The sequence below is a fragment of the Sceloporus undulatus genome, chromosome 6 (assembly GCF_019175285.1).
Source record: "Sceloporus undulatus isolate JIND9_A2432 ecotype Alabama chromosome 6, SceUnd_v1.1, whole genome shotgun sequence".
NCBI lineage: Eukaryota > Metazoa > Chordata > Lepidosauria > Squamata > Phrynosomatidae > Sceloporus > Sceloporus undulatus.
The window spans coordinates 32,116,806-32,140,381 of NC_056527.1; the positions used below are offsets into that span (position 1 = coordinate 32,116,806).

A 23,576-nucleotide genomic window follows, 5' to 3' on the forward strand; every position below is an offset into this window, starting at 1 on the left:
CAGGGTAGTAGCTGATCTTCTCTCTCTTACCTTATGCCATTATCTTATTTTACAGTCATCCAGCTTGCTTACCCACTGATACGCACTATTGTACTGAAATGACAGTGATGCTACTAACAGACCAAAGCACCATAATTACAAATAATTAGGAGGGTCAGAATTAGGATAGGCAGCTTAAGTGTCAAATTCAGATAACTTCAGTACAGCAAGTGGCCCCAATTTCACAGTGAAGCTGGGGGTGAAGGACAGACGAGAAATACTTTAAAAATATTTTATTAAAAATGTTACAGTACATTTCAAGTGTACTAGAAACTTGAAGGCATATCATAGCAGAGATATCTAAAAGGAAAGTCCAGTTTTGAGTGTCTTACACTCTGCCCAGGCTGTTTTTGATATTATGTGTGGGGCACAAAACAGCACCTAAAGCACCCAAATAAGGTCTGTGCCTAAGAAAAGACGGCTCCTTTGGTTGTTTTCAGAAACAGTGCATAGTCCGATAAATAGATTAAAGCATAAGCAAAAAACTTTTAAAAATATATTATTACCTATTGCATAAGCTTCTATAGTTACCAAAACACAATGTCTGAAGAAATATGCAATTTTACACAGCTGATCTGAATGGCACACTTTTCTTATTAACCAGTACCACTGTGGTACCATTATATAATGTTAAGGATTCAAACAGTACATTAAGATCTCATCATTAGTAACTCTTACTATAAAGCTCCCAACCAAAACAGGCACTTGCAATTAGCACACTAAATATGCATTTCTTTTTTCATGATCAAAGCATAAAAAAACACTTTACAAGATAAAAATCTGCTGCATTTTCCAAATCTGAACAATATTTTCAGTGGGAAAAACATCTAAAAATCCAGCAATGTTAGCTGATAAAGCCTTTGTTGGTTCACTGTACCAACTGCACACAATAGCCTCACATGGCTGGGATTACCTATTCAACTGAATCCAATGTCCACAGCAAAAGTGGCATCAGCAAATATGACAGCAATGAAGCTGCCATAACTGAGCATGGACACTAAATCTTCACAGTGATCCTTTTAAAATGAACTAGGATTAGTTTTTAAGCATATCACTGTCTTTTCAAAAAAGAAAAAGACAGACTGACCTAGATTGTCATTAGCTGGGCCCTTATGAAACTCCCAATCTTCCAGGAGTGCAAATTATTTGGAATGGAATATTCTCCCAATCATTTCTTCAAAAAAAGAAACCATTCTACAATCCTCATTTTTTTTCCTTTTCTAGTTCTCACTCATAGATTTCCCACACTCTTTGGAATTCTCATTTAAACTCCATAAATGGTTATCATCACATCACTATAAAATGTTTCAAGCATAATCTGAACTTTTAAAGCTATACAAGTCATTGTTTGACTGTAACTGCTAGCTCACATATCAAGATCCCAAATTTGTTTCAAATCCACACGGTGAAAACCTCTAAGTTGATGTTTACACAATATCACTCAAAGAACTATCCTCCCTGTCTATGTATAACTTTACCTTGTGCGTATCCAGTTTAAAGTCAGATTGCTTGTATTTTAGCTCGCAAAACCTCTTTATTTCTACTGCTGTTTCTCAGTGCTTGTAAGAATCAGACATACCATAATATTACAACTTAACAATTATCTTCAAAATACATACCCACAACTTCCTTGACATCACTTTGAGATCCTTCTACATGAGTGTGGGATAACCTCCACAATCAGAAAGGCAATAGAAAGTTGCTACAGACAAAATTCAAGTAACATTTTACCATTCGGAATTAGAATAAAAAGATAACTTTTAGCATCATGGTACTATCTCAGCTTTTCCCCAAATCCAGCTACTTCACTTGTACTGGGGGAAAATTATTATCACTGCTATTTCAACTAGACAGATCTTCCATTGGTTGCAGTATATATCATTAACACCAATTTTGTAATAGAATGAAATATGGAGTTACAATATTAGGGAAACGTTAATATTTTGCGTTGGAGTGCAACCATGACATACAGGTTTAGAACACATTGTCCTAACTCCTAAAGTTCAAAAACACTACTATTTTGGAGTGTTAACCTAACTTTCTGAATACAAAATCATATGCACATTTGTCTATGAATGCAGTTCTCCTAATGTATTATGCATCTTGGAAAACAAATACAGTACATGTACAGTCTATGCTGTAATCTCTTATTCCACCTTCTTTCTTGTATAAATCTTGGTACAGAATAGGAGTGACATCAAGTTATTTGTTTCATTAGTCCTGGCTGAAACACTGAGTTCTGATCCCCTTCCATTTCGTGCACAAATACAGATTTCATGCAGCCGCACTCTGCCTTGACAAATTTTTTGGTTCTTTGCTTGGAACACACCAGTCATCTGCTTCTATAGCAGTTTGATAATGTTTACAAGCCGACTTGTTAAAAACAGGAAGCTTTTCTATAGATTCTGTGGAAAGAGCCTAGAAAACAAGACCAAGATTTATACAGTTAGACATCTCCATTAACACCTGAGACAAACCAGTAGTATTATTCTTTTGGGTCCACTTATTTGTTTATACCCCATCTTTTCCCCAATAATGGGACTCAAAGCAGCTTACATATTACTATACATCCATTAAAAATATAAAATATGAATATAATTAAAAATCATCTGTAAAGTTAAAGCCATTAAAATTAATTGAAAGACTGTTTAAAATTCATTGACAGATTATCATACTCAATTTCTCAAAACATGATGGGAATTTTTTTTAACTTGTTGGTAGAAAGAGAACAAGGAGGGAGCCATGCTAGCCTCCTTTATTACAAAACATCCTGACTGGAGACAGGTTTGCTTTTTTAAAAAAGGTATAAATTGCCTTGCTCACATAAAACTGATTATGATGTTAACATTTGCCAAGCTTTTGAGACTGAATTTCATCATATTCCACACTTCTATCTCAAGCACAGCTAAGCAATAATAAATAAATGAAGTTCCTTTCTGAAAAGAGTAAAACTGCTGTATCTAATCACTTTTCATAGTTAGGTGACCAGAATGCTCTCATGAAGAGGAACTCTAGTTTCTTCAAATATTTTTATAGTTGTTCTCAGAATGGATATTTTTTGTAAGAAATTCAATATGGCTTACAATCCAGACAGGAAAAACACAAAATATTCCCTAAATTCAAACCATCTAAAATCGGTAATGGCAACATAAATTCACCTTAAAAGCAGATTCTGCAAAGGCTCATCAAAGCCCAACTAGCTTTATTACTTACAGTTTACATCATTTATTATGAAAACTGCAAAGGCTCAAGCTGGCATGAATCCAGTTTTAAAAGCTAATTAACAGTTTAATTTGCAACACTGCAAAATCATTTTAAATGGGGGGAAGAAGCATGGACAGAATGTAACATACCTTTAAGTAAATAAGAGCATCTGTTCCATAACCAGAAATGGAACACAGACTAAGGTCCCCATGGAAGTATTTAGCATACAGGCGAGAAATCGGTAAGCCATAACCAAAACCAGCCTGGAGAAAAATATGCCATTTTATTAGATTTTCTTCTTTTCTAGATCAAGTACTGCAGAATAGATAATGTACTGGTGTAAATTCCAATTGAATACTCTTATGCCCTGCTATGACTACCCAAAGGAGGAAAATTATGACAGCCAACACACTGCGTTTTCCCAGTCTGTTTACTTCAAGTTGTCTTCTGTATTCTTCATCTAATTATAAACATTAAATCTAGCATAATGCACTACTAGTAATCTGTTTCAAGGATGATCTTAGGCAGGTGCTTATACTTGACCAGCAATGTTTAACAGAAAATGAAGGGAAGGGAGAAGTGAGAAACACAGGTAATGATGCCAATTTTGCAAGTCAGCTACTGGGAAACTGCTAAATTAATTTCCCTTGGATCTGATGGACTGTAAATGTTAAACTAAGACTGAGTACCTTTGAAAACAGATGATGTTTTCCATATAGAAACCTAAATACCAAGGAAGGGGTTAGGTTAGACTACATCTCAAGCATATGAGTTTTTTCAGAAGGATTTTACAACTTGAACATGGTATTCCCAGCACAGGCCAAAATCCAGGGACATACATCTAAATCCAATGACAGAGCAACTAGACCTTTTCTCCTCTCCCACACTCCACAACTGCTGCATCTTTCAGCTGCACCAAAAACTTGCACTTGAGAGATTTTCAACCATCCATATCAGTTTTTCAGGGTGTATGGAGAACTACTGGGAATGGGAGTGTGTGAGTAAACAATAGATTTTGGCAGAATCACTGGGATTCAGATGTATACTACTGAATACTGGCCTATCTGTATATGTACTGCCCAGTTTAGTGTGCAGATGGCAGGAGATAGTAATTTTTTGCAACACAGATCAGCATAGGAATGATGTAGTTGCTGCAGATACTAAGCAAGTTGATTCAGCTTACATGCAAACGTCTTTAACTCAAAGCATCCTGTGTTAATTTATGAGACCCTTCATAAAAGCAAGGAGAATTACAACAACCTAGCCTTCCCTTTTCTAAGTCTTACCAAAGGAGTTGTATTTGTGCTATCAATCACAGGCTTTGGTGCAGTAGAGTATGTGTAGCTGAAGAGATTTTCTATTTTCCTTACTGGAACACCACCACCTCTGTCAGATATCTAGGTTAAAAAAAGAGCCAGAATTATGTATTTGTAGTATGACCAGGAGCAACTGAACCACTAACATACAAATTTTTGTTTTTAAGGCTCCAGCAAGTTCAGTTCCAAAGAAAATCTGGCAGAGGAATTAGTCTTCTGAGTATAGCTCACAATGTATTCCCTCATACCAATCCTATTTAAATCAATGGGACTCTCTATGGACCCTTTTGATTGTGTTCTTAAGACAGTAAAAGAGTGTGGGGAAAAATTACCTTGATTGACAGGTCTTCCTTTCCAAGCACAACAGTCACCTCCACTGGATCAAGAGAAGGCTTATTTTCTTGATTTTCAACTGTTGCCCTCATTGCATTCTATAAAGAGGGAAAAAACCATGAAGTTTAGGCATAACTTTCATCATTTTGAGTAGTCTTGAAAGTATGACCCAATTTACTAAAGCAGAAACCTGAAAACTGAACTTAACAGTTGGGGAAATGTAATTGTTCTAATGAGGAATGCGATATTTAATTTAGATATTATCATATGAATGACCACAAGCCTACTGCATATTACAGATTGAATGTTTCCCGATCTTTTCATTTTCTTGTTTCACTTCCATGCATTCTCTATTGTGAACACTACATTTAAATATTCAAGATGAGTTGCTATAGTTGGCACCACTTTTAATTAGTATAAAGATGTTAATGTACATGTAAACAAGAAGTCTAAAAAGGAACACTTTGTAATCACAAATACTAACCTTGAATAGTTCAAAGAGCATGTGAAAGAGATGAGAAGGTACATATACTATGTGAATAGGCTGTCCAGCTGCCTTTCCTGTAGAAAAAATACAAATAATAATTAGCTCACTGGTTTTATTACTACAGTATAACTTCAAATGATTATTATTGGCGAGTGCATCCACATCAGTGATTTTTAGTGAGCTCTATGCTTTCCAATCAGCATTCTGCAATATGCCACCCTTAATTTTATACAGCATTGGAGTTCTAATATTTTTTGTGGAAGCTTCTATTGTACTATATAATATATATATATATGAGCGCATATCGCATAACTCAGGGCAGAATCTGGAAGCAGTCCCTGCTTCTTCTTTACTACCAAGAACTCTCTTAAACTACAGCAATGACAAATTTGTGCACATGTGAATTTCTTCTAATTATTTTTAAAATATGTTAAAAAAAACAACTGTTTCACAATAACATGTCAAGATTAGTCTATGCCTGGCATTCTGAGTTTACTGAGAGATGCATAAGCGGACAAATGCCACTGTGCAAGTTTTGCATTATCTCTAGAAGGTATCAAGCTTATAATTCCAGGATAAGGGGGGAAAAAAGTAAGAGCAGTACCAGTTAAATTATAGAACAGTAAAAGGCCTTTCACAGGTGAAAGCCTTTACAAATAGACTTATGTAATGGGACAGACAGGAAAACTCACCATTCACTTGAGTGAGCTTTAACTCTGGAGAAGCAAAATAATACTGGTCACAAAGCATCTGGGCACTCTGGAAAGCATCTATAATTCATTGTAAAAGGGGGGGGGGGGAATAAAGCACTGATTTAGGAAAATGCAGGACTATTACTTATTTCTTAGACTTCACATGACTCGAGTGTTATTTAATACTATAACAGCAAATTTAGAGAATACAGCCATCTAATTTATAGCAGGTCATTCTATTACTGTCTGCACTAAAGCATTAAGAACATTAGTACAGAATTATTCCATGGATTGCATTATACAGCAATCCTACACGTCTATTTAGAACTGTCCCACTGATATCAACAACAATTACTCCAGTAATATATACATGCTTGTTACACAGAAACCAGCAACCATTATGAGGGCAAAGCTGTAACTTGTCCAAACAATAAGAGCTATGGACAACACAAGCAGTATCTAACTATCAATGAAACCTCAGCCTGCTGGTTATATGCTCAGTCCATACTTGCAGTCAGTGAGTTACAGTGGACCCTTGTTATATGCTGGGGTTTGGTTCCAAGATCCCCCGTGGATGCTCAAGTCCCATTAAACATAATGACATAGCAAAATGGTGTCCCTTATAAAAAATGGAAAATCAAGGTTTGATATTTGAAATTTATACGTTTTTGGAACATTTTCAACCCATGGATGCTTGAATCCGTGTATAAGAAGGGTCAACTGCATTTTAATAATCCAGTGTTTAATCCACTTCAAGACATGACAAGAAAAATTTAAATGATATAATATTTTGTTCTCTAATGTGACCCTATGATAGTCATGTCTCTGAAAGACTAGCTGTTCTTACCCTGCCAAATATTGCTAATGTAACCACATGCATTATGTACATGTTGTCTACAAGTCAAACCATATTTCTGCCACAAGGAAGGGGTGCTCAATTGTATACGTACCATGCACCAGATCAACAACATCACAGCATGGGTCAATACATCCAATGTGCCGTGGATTGCCCATATTGTTATTGTTATCAAAAATAAGTGCTGTTGAAATAAAAGATATAAAACTATTAATCAAATGTTTCTTTTAAGCTTAAAAAGCCAGTCTATTGAAGGATAACAGGTGGGAACACTTGCAAGGAATGAAGGACTTATTTTTTTTCCAGCCAGTGAGCTGAAGAATAGACTGAAGTGGGAGGAAGAGGAGGGAGGGCTTATGGAGAAAGGACCACTTTCCTTTGGCAGCTGGGGCTTGAAGGAGCACTGGTACTTGAAGGACAGCAGAAATTGGAATATGGAGGGATGGAAGGAGAGGGTGGGATTTTTCATGCTGCAGAAATCTGAGGCTTGTTTGTGCCAAGCTGGGAAAGAAGTACATTAAGTTGAAAGTGAGTGGGGGAGGGACTGCACTTTTGGGTTTGACAGAGTCCATGGCACACTTCGCCCACCATGCAGTAAAGTATGTTTTATAGAGAGACACTTAATAGGTTCAAAGTTACTCAGTGAACTTCACTGCAGAACCAGGATTTCAATCCAGGACTGATCTGCTTAAGTATAACACTACTTACAAGAGGAAAGTGATTTGGTTCTTACAGTTCTGTAGTCTGCAGACATTTGCATTCCACAGGAAAGCAGTTGTTTAAATTGAAAAACAAAACCCACATTTAAAAAAAAACCTACTCCATAGTCTCAAGCTAGATAAAATTTCCCTTTCATTCTTTGTGCTGTATGCTATCAAGTTTCAATACATCACTCTAGAAGACAATATACAGTTCATTGCTTTCTTTGCTAGGATTTTTTTTTTTATTGAGCTGAATGCTTTTGACCTACGGTTGGTACTCTCATAAGCTTCTAACTTGTTTGTCTTTTTGGATCAGGCGATATTAATAAAATCTACCTTTCATTCAAGATATCTGAGCAAGTTACACAAAACTTCCAAAATCTGTTAAAAGACGTGAAAACCCAACTTACTGTGTTGGTTTATTAACATGCGGATGGATATCCGATTCATGTAAAATCGATCCAAGAAGTACTGAATGTTTTGATTGATGAATGGGTCCATTTTAGATGAATCTCTGTATTCTAGAACTCCCTGGGCCATTGTAGGTACTACATCATGATGTCGGTTTCGGACTGTAACAATAGCATCTATAAAACTGATGGGGGAGAGACAACTTTAGACTTGTTTATATGAAGAAATGAGAAAAGCAAAAGAAAACAAGCTATTCTTTCACACTAGTCTCAACTGGCATTAGAGCAGAAAATACTGTTCCTCCATCCACAACCTCCGCTAAGTAAACCTTGAATACATATGTGGGTTACTTCACCATTCTATCTGTCAAGACAACCAAGGCATCCTAAAGTTATGCTGACACTTTATAAATTATTGACATGTTTTATTTCCATGTGTCATTTTCTGTGACATGAGATGTCAATCAATTTTGTGGCTGTAAACTTATCTCAGTATATTATAATCAGGCATCTGTTTTCTGAACTGGACAAAGTTCAGGTTTCTAACAAGTGTCAGCAATCAGCTATTAGTTTGAACATAGTAATTTGCTGTAAAAACAAAACACAGAAAGCACTTACTCTGACAGAACTTTGTGGTCATCTGATTTTTTATCACGGAACTCCACAAGCTCCATTAGGCTTTGGACATACCTGTTACAATAAATACAAAGCAAATCATCACTGATTAGTCTGGGCAGGGGAAAATTATTTGCACAAATATGATTAATAAGTTCTACCAATCAGTAACTCAGATAGCAGACAAAGTAAGGACAAGTAGAGGATTTCAAGTTGCATCTAGATAAAGGTTAGAAAAAATATTCTTGATTGCCTGCTTGCACCAAAATAAGCAATAAAGAATGAGGTATTTTTCTATATAAACTTTGTATGTACACCTCTTTTGCTTTCCTCATGCCACTGTTGTTAGAAAGCTGTATGTTTTTAGTATGTGTGTGGTTTCATCTGGCAGTTTTACATGCACACAGGGTATAGAACTATCCTTGTAAACCTGCACACATAGCATACTGAAAGACATTTATCTAGCTTCCACTATCTTGTTATAACTAATACCATCACTGATAAGCATATCACCACAAAGAACAAAACAGAAGGCTCTACAAAACCTTGATTTATGTTTAACAAGCAACTGTAAAGAATATAAAAGGACTCTGTGGAGGATGCATCAGTTGTGCTTCCAGTATGATATTAGTTTCAGTTACACACTTGATTTAGATAGCCAGATCAATATATTAATGATATTTGTGCTTCAAATAAAGTTTCAGAAGAAGGAACATATTTCTTCAAGATTGAAACAGAAAAGAATCATATGGGAGATTTTAATGAAGTTTGTTACAGACTTACCAGCTTTTTACCAACTGTACTGAAGGAGTGCTCAAAAGTGGACTAGGAAGGAGATCAATTTCTTTCAGAATATTTGCTAGCCGCACAGGAAGTTCATGCCGAAGAAACGAAAAAGAGGTTCTTTCACAGGCATTAGTTGATCCTAAAAAACAACAAAGAACAGAGTATAAATTATTTTTTCAGTGCAGATATGCCAGCCAAGTATTCCAGGAAACTTTGTATCTCATCTTGGTGCTGTAATTAGTAACACATAGGTAATAGATTGCAACAGTTGCTAACTGTTAAAACAAAAGAGCTTTCTGCAAAATCTGCACAACTGCAGTGACCAACAGAAATAATCAACAAAAACAATCTGGTCTACTCCTCTTAGTGCCTTCATTTTCACAAGCTGCTGTATTACAGATGTTCACTAGAACATTAGATGAGAGTTATGAAAAGTCTAACAAGTAAAATCAGGTACACGACCTATAGTCAAGGGCTTTTTTTTGGGAGGGGGAGAGGTTTCTGGCAAAAAATTGTAAGTGGACTATGTCTGGCTTTCTACAAGTGAAAACACTGGTGGGTTACATACCGCCGAGAAGCGGCGCTCTCCTGCCGCCGCTGCTTGCAGCGTCCGGGAGCGGCAGCTGCCACACCGCGCGTCTCCCAGACGCTCCGAGGAAGGAGCGCGGAAATCGCGCTCCTTCCGGGGCCAGAGAAAAAGGTGCACTATGCATTGTGGCATGGCCTCAATACGTCACAACTGTGCCGCCTCGTGTGGAGGCGGTGCAGTCGTGACGTAATCATGGCGGCGGCCGTGTGGAACAGCCGCTGCCATTTTGTGCGTGCAGAGCGCGTACTAGGGTTAGGGGGGTGCGGAAGCACCGCCCCTTCCTAACCCTAGTATGCGCTCGTCACGTACTTTCTGGTGGTCTGTAACCCGCCTATGGGTTTTTTTTAAGAAAACCAAATGGAAGCCAGGTATTCCTAACTGGTCATACCACACAGATTTTGGTGCCACTGAAAGCACATATAGCAAGTTAAGTATATACTGAAATATTACAAGATTCATAGGCTGGGCAGTACTATCAATAATGAATTATTATTATTATTATTAACCTTTATTTATGACAAAGGCTGCTCTTACATAAACTTAACAGTGGCCGTGTTGAGATAATGAACTGAGCAATGCTGGAAGTTGTTTGTTCACTTATGCATAGATCAAGGGACAGAAAAATATCCTCTTTCTAGCATCCGATGACTACATCCTATGGACTGCAATGTTACAGAAGCCAACAAAGCCAAGGAGACAAGGATAAATGACAATTCAAATTCCTAGAAAGCTTTGCTTAAAGCCTAAAACATTTTCTGGAGATTACTTAAGAACAACATTTAAACAGTAATGAGTGGCTCTTGTTTCAGAGACAGAAAGTCAAAAAAAATTCTATTTTGACATATGGTTATTTAATAGTTGCCCTTCCAAAAAGAGTTTATTTAGTTGCCCTGTTTCTAAATGCTTCACTTGTTACTGTATAAAGGATTTAGTAAAAACCACATTATATGTAAAGAACAGTATATAACACACTTCTAAAAACTTCAGTTTATTGACCAACTACAAGATTTGGAAATCTTGCATTGCAGGCTCCCTTCCTCCAGAATATGCTTCCTGCACATTTGCTTCCTAATAAAACTGAAATTACTGGACACACTATTGCATTACACAAAACTGTACATGCTGAACACGTTACAGTTAACCTGAGCCCCTCTCATTCTTCAACGGCAGCAGATACAGAAACAAAAGGAAGATACAGGCACTTCAGAATACTTTTAACTAGAATGCAAGGCAGAAAAAATAAAGGAGTTCTGGGGAGCCTTGAAGACCAACCCATGCAATCCCAGGCAAACTGACAAGGAACCAGACTTTGATCAGTTCTGTTCACTCATTGTTCCCTCAGGGCTGTTCTCCACCTGAGATTGCAGCCTTATCTAGAACTCGTGAAATCAGATGCATAAATTGCATCAGACCAGATGAAAGTACCTGAGGAATGTCCTCCAAAGCAGCTTAAATTCCTAGGATGGAAAGGGACCTTGCAGCACCTTTGAGACTAAATGAGATGTAACTGAGAAAGTAGACCAAGGCCACAAAAGTTTATGCTACTTCTACACAATTAGTCTCAAAGTTGCTACAAGATTATATGTATTCTACAAGGTGCTACAAGGTTATATATATCAGACTTATATGTGTGTGTGCATGCTCATGTTCTTGGTTATGTATTCCTGATGTTCCATTGATGAAAAAGGCATTATAGTTACTACTACTATTACTACTACTATTAATTTGTTGTTAACTGCTTTCAAGTTGACGCAACTCATGGTGATCCTGTGATAGACATCTCCAAGACCCCCTGTCCTCCACTGCTCAGGTCCTCCAAATTTAAACCCATGATCTCCCTAACTGAGTCTATCCATCTGGTGTGTGGTTTTCCTCTCTTTCCGCTTTCCTCCACCTTTCCTAGCATTATTATCTTTTCCAATGAGCTGTGCTTTCCCATGATATGTCCAAAGTATGACAGCCTCAGTTTGATCATCTGGACTTCAAGGGAGATTTCAGGCTTGATCTGTTCAAGGACCCATTTGTCTGTCTGTTTGGCTGCCCATCCTATCTACTACTACTATTATCCCTATACATACTGACATTCCAGACTAACACAACTATATGCCTCTGATATCTGTGAGGGTTACTGTTTCGGCTGTGGCAGACTCAGCACTCTGGACTCATGGCTGAGAGCCATAAAAAGATGAAGAGAAACCAGCATCCTTCAGCTGTCTTCATCCCCAAACCATTAACCAGAAATGACTCTCCATCCCAATTCTGAGCCCCCCCCCCCCCCAAACCATCAGAGATGCCTGCTGCCTTTTGAGATTGCCCATGAGAAGCCAGTGTGGTGTTGTGGTTTGAGCATTGGACTCTGACTCTAGAGACCAGGGTTCGAATCCCATCTTGAAACCCATGAAACCCACAGGATGACTCTGGGCAAGCCACTCTCTCTCAGCCTCAGAGGATGGCAATAGCAATCTCCCTGTGAAGAAACCAACCGAGAAAACCCTGTAATAGGTTCGCCATAATGTAAACAACTTGAGTGCACATGACAACAGAGAGCCAGTGGTGGTTCGAGAGTTGGACCACTGACTCTGGAGACCAGGGTTCGAATGGATCCCTGCTCAGGCATGAAACCCACTGGGTGGCCCTGGGAAAGTCACACTCTCTCAGCCTTGGGAACAGCAACAGCCACCTCCCTCTGAAAAAACTTTCCCAAGAAAACTCTATGGATTTGCTCAGAGATCCTCATCATGCAGCACTTTTGGAATCTGTTAAGGAGAGCCAGCGTGGCTGAGTGGTTAGAGCACTGGCCTAGGACTCTGGAGAACAGGGTCTCCTTGGGTCTCTCCTGGTAGAAAGGTGAAGTAAAGCAATAGAACAAAAAGCAGGGTTCAAATGAATCGCCCTTCAGCCATGTAAAAAAACAGTGAGCCACCTTGGGCAAGTCACACTCTCTCAGCCTCAGAGGACAGGAACTGCAAACCTCCCTCTGAAGAAACCTGTCAAGTAAACTCTGTGGCATTAGGGTCCCCATAAGCAGGGAACGATTTGGAAGGGATGCACTAAACCAAAAGACAATACTTGCCCATAGACAATCATCAGAGAATACTTGCCCACAGGGAACCATTGGGGAATACTTGCACGTTCTCTATGGGCAAGTATTCCCCAATGGTTCTCTATGGGCAAGGACTGTCATTTGTTTTAGCATGTCCCGATTTGGAAGACACACAACAACAACAACGAAAGCAGAGGCTCCCTCCCTCTCTCTCTCTAAATATAGGCACACAAAGAGCCCCCCCCCCCTTTTCCCTCACCGAAATCCAGGAACTGCTTGATGGAGAGGGGCGAAGGAGAGTACCGGGCAAAATGCTCCACCTCCCGAGTCACCCGCCCGCTGCCTGGGCTGCCTGCGGCGGCTAATGGGGCCGCGTTCCGCAGGGCGATCCGAGCGGCCTTCATGGCTGCCAGAGGACTTCGAGGTTGAGGATAATGGTCACTGGAGTGTCTTCCTATTGAAACGCTCCCTCTGCCAACTCCGCCCCTTCTGAGCGCCGCTCTGCACGTGCGGCCCCTATTTACCTCCTTCCAAAGGGGCGGGACCACGACATAGCCACGCCTCTTTAAGCCTAACTGCCAGAAACTGTCGACGCCTTCTTTTTGGCCCCGCCCTTCTTACGCCACGCCCACCTCAGGGTATCATCTGCCAACCTTTGGTTTAAAACGCTGACGCTTTAGGAAGAAAAGGGGGCGTGTCCTGGCGCCGCCTCTCTCAGTCCTCAGTTCGCCCTTGTTTACACTGCTGGGCTCAGAGATCACAAGGTCAAACACTTCCTCCTTTTTCAGTCTTTTGGCCCCGCCCCCCGCCTCGCGTGCCTCCGAACGTTGGGAGCAACCGTCTTTCGCAGCGCGAGGGGGAGGGGGGCGGAAAAGAGCACTTCTTCATTTCCCTACCAGCTTCTTATTGGCTGCTCTCGTTAAACGCGTTTCTCCAGAGAGCCAATCAGAAGGCTGTATCCGTAACTGGGCGCTTAGGTGGTAAACAACTCGATTTCTGAAGGGAGGGGGGAAGGGAGGAGGCGGCTGTGCTGCCTTTTCCAAGAAAAGGGAGAACATGAGGAGGAGGGAAGGGCACACTGAGGGGTGTGTGTGGTCTTGTGTGGGATAAACAGGGAAAACGAATAAAATAAAGCTATTGTTCTTGAAGCACTATCTTCCCTCACAAAAAAAGTTCAAATACATTGGGGCACCAGAGCCAGCGTGGCATAACAGTGTGACCTACTAAAACAAGTGATAGTACTTGACCATAGGGAAGCCATACTCGACCATAGAGAAACCATACTAGCTCATAAGGAAACATTGGGGAATGCTTGCCCATAGAGAAACACAGGAATACTGGCCCATAGGGAAATATACACTTGTCCCTCCATATTCACTAGGGTTAGGGGCGCAAGACCCCCTGTGAATGTGGAAAGACCGCAAATATCAAAAACGCCATGTTTTTACCTGAGAGGACACCTCTCTAGGAATCTCTAGGTCCTCCAGCGCAATTCTGTGGTCAACGTCTGACAGACACTGACCATAGAAATGCGCTAGAGGAGCTACAAATGCCTAGTAGAATATTCTCTCTAGGAATCTCTAGGTCTTTCAGTGCAACTTTCAGTTAAAGTTGACCATAGAATTGCACTGGAGGACCTAGAGATTCCTAGAGAGAACATATCAAATCTGTGAATAATCAAATCTGCAACTATCAAACGTGCTTTATAGATGGACCCTATTGGGCGCCATCATTACGTGCAAGGGGCAAAGCTTCCTGATGGGCCTTGCTCTTCGCATGTAACGAGGGCGTCGGCAGACCACCATTTTGGGCGGTCTGTAAAGCGCCAAAGCTGCAAATATGGAGGGATGAGTGTACTTGCCCATAGGGAAGCCATACTTGACCATAGAGAAACCATACCTGCTCAGAGGGAAACATTGGGGACTACTTGCCTATAGGGAAGCATTGGGGAATACTGCCTATAGGGAAACACAGGAGAATGCTCGCCCATAGGAAAACATTGGGGAATACTTGCCCATAGAGAAACACAGGAGAATACTGGACCATAGGGAAATATATATGAGAACACTTGTCGATAGGGCTATAATTCCTCTCTAGTCACAGGATAATTGCGAGATATTTGCCAAATCGTGCGGCTATTGATGGGAGCATCTCACCATTCTCCTGTCTTTTTTCCCTGTGTGATAAACTCTAATGATGGCCAAATGTCTCACAAAACTATAATTCCCAGAATCCCATAGCACTGAGCTGTGGCTGTTAAAGCGATGTCAAACTGCACTAGTTTCTGCAGTACGGATGCAGCCATAGTTCAACATAGCCAATGGTCATGAATGCTGGGGAAAGCAGTTCAGGTCAACAACACTTGGAAGACTACACAGTTCTGTCCTCTGGTTGCATAGATGTGGACAAGAGATATTTTCCTTTGCTAGAGAACTTGCACTAAGAGGACCTAGATATTCCTAGCGAGGTGTTCTCTTGAGTAAATTTTGCTGCTTTTGATTTTAGATTGTACGCTGTAGGCAGGTTTTTAATCTGTATTTTGATATGACTTTGTAAAGCGCTGTGTAAAACATACAACACTATATAAAACAACTGTAATAATAATAGTAATAATAATAAGAAGAAGAATAGCATTTTTTTATTTGTGGTTTTTCCACATTCACAGGGGTCCTGTGCCCCTAACTCCAGTGAATGGGGAGTGACCACTGTACTCAAAAAGCAAACAACAGGGCTAATATGGACACATTGGCCTGTTCCAGACTGCCAAAATAAAGCTGCTTCGAGTCTCTTTGGAGGTATGCTATTTAAATGATACATGGATCCTAAGAGTCTGGAGGTCGCGCCAAAGCCACACTCCATTCCCAAGCACTGGAGTGCAGTTTTGGTGCAGCTTCCGGATTCTTAGGATGCATGCATCATTTAAACAGCATACCTCCAAAGAGACCCGAAGCAGCTTTATTTTGGCAGTCTGTAACAGGCCATTGATCAAGATAAGAAGATGCAGACTCTTCCTGGTAAATTGGGACCTAAGAATTTAAGCCCCATTGAACAATGTGGGTTTCTAAGCATCAAAGTTAAGCTGTACATCAATGTTGCGCACATTAAGAAAGCACCATGCTTATTTTAACAAACAGCAAAACTGTTGCCTTATTACATTTTCTTGGAGTTGCTTACACAAGTTATCGCTAACAGAACCTTAGCCTTTTAGGCTTTAGTTATATCACTCTGCTTGTTTTTCCATTCATAAGCCTAACATTTTCTAAATTTACTCTGCTCCTTTCGAATCCTTATACAGCTGTGAAGCCCTGTTGCCTGGGTAGCATAGTTGACATAAACAAAGTGAGCAATTAACATTGCAGCCCTATGCAGGTCTACTCAGAAATAAAGTTCATTGCAGTTATAGGTCTGCAGGGGTAAACAAGAGACTGGACAGTGGACTCATTTTTTAAAATAAAAAAAAATTAATTAATAGCAACTCCTGTTAACAAAATGGGATTACCTTGGTAGACATAGTTATTTGGATTAGCTTAGTTAAAGTTTATTCGTTCTGCCTTCTGGGCATTAGCTGTTGTTCCACAGATGGATATGAACACTGGCAACAGGGATGGAGTTGTTTTTCCAAAATGACTTTCCTCTTGTAATGATCAACTAAAATCTGGAAAAGAATCAGCAAGAAAACATATGAAGATCTGCAAATCTTTTGTTGTTGTTGTTCTCTTTACAATTTGATTGCACAGCCGGTTTTGCACTGTTCAGAATATTCCTGTTGGGGTTGCTTATTTGAGCTGTTCTATAACCTCCATGGTGTGCTGGAGCATGTCCAGAGGAAAGCAACCAAAATGGTGAAAGGTCTGGAAACAATACCTTCTGAGGAGAGACTTAGGGAGCTGGGTGTGCTTAGCCTGGAGAAGGGAAGATTAAGAGGTAATATGATAGCCCTGTTTAAGTATTTGAAGGGGTGTCATATTGAGGATGGAGTGAACTTGTTTTCTGCTGCTCCAGAGAACAGGACACGGAACAATGGGTGCAAGCTACAGGAAAAGAGATTTCACTTAAACATTAGGAAGAACTTAGGAAGAGCTGTTTGACAGTGGAACACACTCTCTCAGAGGACTGGACTCTCCTTCTTTGGATGTCTTTTAAAAAAGGCTGGATGGCCATCTGTTGGGGTTGCTTTGATTGAGAGTTCCTGCATGGCAGAGGCATTGGACTGGATGGCCCTTGAGGTATCTTCCAACTCTGCAATTTTATGGACCTTATCACAATAGTGAGAAGTGGGATTTAAATTAGAATTAAATTAGAAAAAACCTGCAAATGCAGGAAGTTTATCACATAATGTTTCACCAGACATGAAATAACATGAAGATAAAATGAAGGCAAAAGGGACAAAAATGGCAGCTTTTTACTTTTGGAACTTTGCTTTATCTTTACGTCATTTCACTTTGTCAGTAACGTTGTGTGATAAACCTCCCACATTTGTGGGTTTTTTCCCTAATTTAATTCTAGTTTAAATCCCGTTTCTGTTTAGGATTCCACGAGTGCGATAAGGTCCTATGTCTGCACACACACACACACACACACGACACCTTGCTCTGTGTATGCTTTCACAGTGCAAACTAGAAATGCAGGCCCTTAATCCGACTTTCCCTTACTGATAAAACTACCTAGATTCCAGATATAATAGTTAAGAAAAGCTTTCTCAGCGTGCTGATACAGCAGACATTTTATCTGAATGTGAAGTTTAGTAGGGGAAAGTTCACAGCCAGTTATGCACAAAGATTGTCCATTTGCGGCTGTGCCGAATAGGTTACACAGCGCCGCCGCCTCCTCCTCTGCAGCTGAAGAAGTTTAGTAGGGGAAAGGTCATATCTAGCTGCAAAAGGCGTCGAATAACATCCTTTTCACTTCTCCTATTTCGCAGAAGCCAGAGCTGTACTTGGACCGCTCTCCTACCACATTAATCCTTGTGGGCTAGATGGAAAAAATTGCTTCAGGAATAGCATTTCAGGAACAAATGTTCCTCTTGGTAAACAAGAGACGGCCCTGTAACATTTTCCTTTACTGGCACAGCTGTTCTCGATTTCTCCTGGTTCAGAACCACTTTAAAAGTAATGTATGGTGGTCCCGCCACATTCGCTGGGGTTAGGGGTGAAGGACCCCCATGAATGTGGAAAAACCACAAGTAAAAAAACACTATTCTTTTTACTTAAGAGAACACTTCTCTAGGATTAGTGACAGGTTGCCCAAAGTTGAAAATGACTCGAAGGTACACAACAACAAAGTATATAGGATCATAGCCTGAAACACCCATTCTGCTTACACGATAATGCAGAATAATATTACTGTATAAATCTTTAATCAGAAAGAAGCCCTACAGTGTTCGATGGAGTATATTTCCAGCACAATGTATTTAAGTTTGCGCTCATCTCAATATTGGGAATTCCCTTTCCTGCCTAGTCTGTAATTCTACGCATATGTACCTATGTTTAGTGAGATTTACTTCTGAGTAGATATGCACAGGTTTGCCCCATTAATGTTTATAACAATGGATGATGGTGATTCTAACACACGAGAAAACAAGGTTCATTTGGTTTATCACCACCACTACCACAGTTTTCATATGTAAACATAGGACTTTATCACACGGGGGGAAATCGGGGATTCCAAAGGCATTTTCGTGGGATATTTGCACAATCACAGGAAAGATTTTCCCACATATTGCGATTAAAGAGGACTTATTCTGGGAAGAACCAGGAATGCTCCAGCAACAAATCATTCATGCCATTTCTCTGTGAACGATTTGTTGCTGTAGCATTCCTGGTTCTTCCCAGGATAAGTCCTCTTTAATCATGACATCATGAGAAAATCTTTCCTGCAATCATGCGAATGTCCTGGGGAAATGCCCTTTTAAACCCCCGATTTCTCCCGTGTGATAAAGTCCACAGACATGTTTTGGAAGATAGCCTGTGGGTAGTATATCTCTCCTAATGTTCTTATTAGTTCAGAAGTCTTTTGACAAACTCACATTATCTTTCCGGTGAATAACCATCAGGATGTGTATACATATAGCTCTGAGTCATATCTACAGTTAATTAATCAGTTCAGGTTCCCAGTTTCTGCAAATAACAAATCACCCATGCATTTATCATATGGATGGATTTTCTGCCTATCCATGTGGCAAATGTGAGGAATTATGAGCTCTGAGGACACTTAATTCCTTTGTGTGTATGTGTGAGCACAAGTGCCTGGCGCCACATTAGATCTTTCATTTGGAGTTAATGGATAGGATCCACATAGACCTGGTCTTATTGCTGAGTAGAGAAAGGTAGTCTCTATCTGCCGAGCTGGTGGAAAAGAGTAGTGTGCCACATGGCCTACACTGCCCTATGCTAACTTGCTGTCCTGTGATCATTGCTGAAGAGAAATTCAACAATCAATCAATACCTTTATTACAGTTAAAGACCAGCCAATCAAAAACAAAAATTCCAGGTATAGCAAGCTACCCAGTTAAAAAAACAGGGAGATAAAACTTTCCAACTAGCAGATTAAAATAAGCACATTTACACTACTATAAGAGTAGTTCAGGTAAAATAGTAAAACAGCAATTACTTTCAAGGAAGTAAAATAATAAATAATAGGAACTGATTACATACTAGCAGAGATATATTTCAACAAGATCTGAGAGATTCAATAGCATACCCTCCAACTGTCCTGGTTTGGCAGGGACTGTCCTAATTACTCCGTTGTACCACCCCCCCAGCTGCTTTTGAAACGTCCTGGTTTCTTTCTCCTCACCTTCCCCCTTCATCCTCTGCTTACTTCATTTGCTGGAAAGAGAGCCTGAAGTACAAAAATACCTTGCACTCAGTTATTTAGGTAGGCTTTTGGGTAGGTGAATTTTATCTATATGTAGTGTAGTATGCTGTTTTAATGTTTTAATAGTTTTTACTTTTTAAATGTTTTCAACTATGTTGTTTTTAACTAATGTTTTAAAATTAGTATTTAATTTTTTAACTTTTGTAATTAATGTTTTAGTTTTATCCTTTTTAATACAGTTGGCCCTTCCTTTATGTAGGGGATCTGTTCCGGGCTCCAGCACATAAGGGAAAAACCACGTAAACTCAAGCCCCACTAGAAACAATGGGGTTTGTTCTTGTGACATACACCTGGTGCGCCACAGGGAGTGCCCTGCAGGCGTGCGCCTCATTCCACCTTCCGGGGCATGGGAGAAGTCTTTCCAGCAAATGCCGGAAGCCGCATATGGTGCGCCTGTGTATGACGCGGACGCACTGTAATTGTAACCCACCTTGAGAGAGCCAGCATGGCATAGTGGTTTGAGTGTTGAGACTACGACTCAGGGTTCGATTCCCAGCTCAGCCATGAAACCCAACAGGTGACCTTGGGCAAGTCACATGCTCTCAGCCTCAGGGAAGGCAATGGCAAACCTCCTCTGAACAACTCTTGCCAAGAAAACCCCATGATAGGTTCACTATAGGGTTGCTATAAGTCAGACTTTGACAGCAAGCCCACTGAGTTCCTGCTGGATGCCAGCTCAGTCAGGGGAAAAAAAACCCAACCTTCCAGGACTGGATGAGTGTGCTGACTTTGCCTGTATTATAGAGACCGGGTTGTATGATAGTGAGGAGGGTGTTAATCTCTCTCAGCTTTGTCCACCAAGTTTATCTATGCAGCACCAGGTAAGATCTCGGGTCTAGGGGGCAGAATTGTGATGGCCTGTCATTTTGTCCTCTGCACCAGGTGCCCTCAGCACACAATAAACCATATAAATAAATAGCAATAGCAAGTATATTTCTATACCACCTATTAGAGCACTTAAACACTCCCTAAGCGGTTTACAACGTGTAAGCTAATTGCCCCCGACAAGCTGGGTACTCATTTTAGCAACCTGCAGAAGGCTGCAAGGCTAAGTGGACCTACTTTAAAGAGGGTTTGGTTAAAACTCAGATCCCATGCCATCAGAAACAGTTCCTCTTGATTAAAACACTATCACATCAAAGATATAATTGGGCTCCATAGTCTGGACCAGAACAATCATATATTTTGGGTGCCTCTACACTGTAGAAATAATGCAGTTTGATACCACTTTAAGTGCTGTGGCTCCACCCTATGGAATCCTGGGATTTGTAGTTTTACAGGCTCTTTAGCTTTTTCTGGCAAAGAGTGCTGGTGCCTCAGAAAATTACAAATCCCAGGATTATGTGGGGTGGCGCCACTATGGATTAAAAACCTGGATCTGTGAATGGTCCTGTAGTTACTGTATTGATACAAAATTCCACCAAACAGTGATACCTTTGTTGGCCAACCAAAAAGCACAATATACTTGTTGCAAGCTTTCAAAGCTTCAAAGTAGTTACTGTAGTTAGTCATATCTACCTTGATTTCTCCATGCAAGAAAGCTGTTAACATATATTTTTTTCAACATGCATCATTTGGGGTGCTGTCACATTTAAGAGTGTTTGCATGCAACTGCTCTCTGGGTCAGAATCAGTTGAGCAGTTTTTTTCTCTCATGACGATTAGTTCCACTCAGTAAGATTGTTTTGGGGGCTGTTTTCTTTTCATCACTGACAGACATTCTGTGCATGTAATACGTGCAATACAAACAGACATCCCATAGGCTAAGCATTTATAAATATAATGTTATTTTTAAAGATAGGGCATTTGAAAGTGCCAGCTGCTTACAAGCCTTAATATTCTTAAATAAGTATAACACCAAACTGGAACAGTTCTTCAAATTCTGCAAATAATTATACAGCTTTGTAGTTCATATTTCAAATGATGCACCAAGTCCCTAAAAACCTAAAGATGGAGGAGTATCATAGAAAATATAAAATTATACAGGAAAAACACCACTCCACTCTCGCTGAGTAACAATTTTGAAACCTGTGAAGTGGTATGTCAAAATACTGAACTTTAAGAAAACCTACAAAGAGTGTAATTGTCAGTCTTACTGCATCTGACCTTTATCTGCTGACTTTTACTGTCCATCAGTCAAGACACATAATTTACATCTCCCTTTTGTGCTATTTTTTTTAATGGTCATAGAGTTTTAAAAATGGATCTGTCAAATTAAAACTTAAAGCTGCCAGACAAAATAAAGTTGCCTCTGTGCACAATATCAGAGTTTCTCAAGGCTGTTATTTAGCCTTAAAAGCTAAGCGCTTTCCCCACAAAAGGAAATATGTATCTTTGCCTATATCCAAATACAAATCATATCTGTTTTTCTGTGTCTGTTGCTCACTCCTTTTTATGGTACTTCTTTATTTTTAAGACTGTACTGCAGATGTACTGAGCGCATTGTAAAGGCGGCCAAAGTACTGAAATGATACCATGTCCTTTCAGGTTGATGGGTCTTGCTATGGCAATCTTACATAGGTTCCACTGAAGGCTGTAGTGGTAAGATTCTCAGCAAAACCAATAGATTGCCCCAACTAATGAAAACCTAAAGAGTAATGATGACTTATTTTGCGTGCATGCATACCCCCCCCCAAACATACTGGCCACATTTAGTGGTTGAGTAAAAACAGCCCCAGGGAACAAAGTTTTCTTTGGGGAATACAAAATGTACTTAGTGGACCTTGCAAGGAAGGAGACTAGATAGCATGTGTGGTAACCTCAGTGGTCCTCCTCTGATGACCCCCAAACTCTGCCCCAACAGCCTTGGTGGGCATCATTTGCTACTGTTCTTCTGGTATGGTGTTTTTCTAACTTAAATTTCCACTCCCACTTGCCCTATGCATTGAGGCGATGCAAATACTATCTCTCTCCCACTATCAGAGGGCCCGTACAGACAGGCCAACATAAAGCTGCTTTGCGTCACTTTGGAGGTATGCTGCTTAAATGATGCATGCGTCCTAAGAGCCTGGAAGCCGTGCCAAAGCGTGGCTTTAGTGCAGCTTCCAGGATTTTAGGACGCATGCATCATTTAAACAGCATACCTCCAAAGTGACCTGAAGCAGCTTTATTTTGGCCTGTCTGTACAGGGCCAGAGATACTGTTTATGAATTTCCCACATCTCCTCTGAGATGTCCAATGGTAAGAATGTGGAGTAGGTTTTGTCCCTTCTTGCAAAAGTAATGTCATGTGCAGCTCCTTTGTTGTTTGCCATTTGGAATTAATCACCACCATTCTTCAATCACGAGGGAGAAATTCAGCTGCAATATACTCTAGGTTTATGGGTTAAACCTGCCAAGTAGCTACCTCACAAACTAATTCTGAAGAGTAAAGCTGTATTGTATTGTATTGAAGAGTAAAGCAATTTTTTCTAATATTGGTACTGATTGGTATGCTTTACCGCTATACCACCTAAAGTTTTCCTGATGCAAAACATGAAGACTTCTTGAGAAATTCAGTGTTCTCTACCTACATAGGAGCCTGTGGCATCACAAATGAAGGAGACATGCTGGATTCCAAGGAAACATTTTCTTTGAATTGCAAATGGACATTAAATTTCATTGAATTTGAAAATCTACCAGTGAACACATG

The 23,576-nt window shown here is 40.0% G+C and overlaps 1 protein-coding gene across 2 annotated transcripts; it reads right to left on the reverse strand.

Annotated features, from left to right (window-relative positions):
• Positions 1-257: 257 nt before the first annotated feature.
• PDK4 (pyruvate dehydrogenase kinase 4) lies at positions 258-13,582 on the reverse strand. 2 transcript variants are annotated; one of them, XM_042472750.1, is made up of 11 exons: positions 13,331-13,582; positions 9,437-9,578; positions 8,657-8,728; positions 8,039-8,223; positions 7,022-7,111; positions 6,072-6,149; positions 5,377-5,453; positions 4,892-4,990; positions 4,530-4,640; positions 3,393-3,506; positions 258-2,457 (listed from the first exon to the last, which is right to left on the reverse strand). In XM_042472750.1, exons 1-11 carry the CDS (start codon positions 13,473-13,475, stop codon positions 2,314-2,316), a joined length of 1,257 nt encoding a protein of 418 aa, XP_042328684.1. In that variant the 5' UTR covers positions 13,476-13,582; the 3' UTR covers positions 258-2,313. The 2 variants fall into 2 exon arrangements, with proteins under 2 accessions (XP_042328684.1, XP_042328685.1); XM_042472751.1 differs by lacking the exon at positions 6,072-6,149.
• Positions 13,583-23,576: the final 9,994 nt, after the last annotated feature.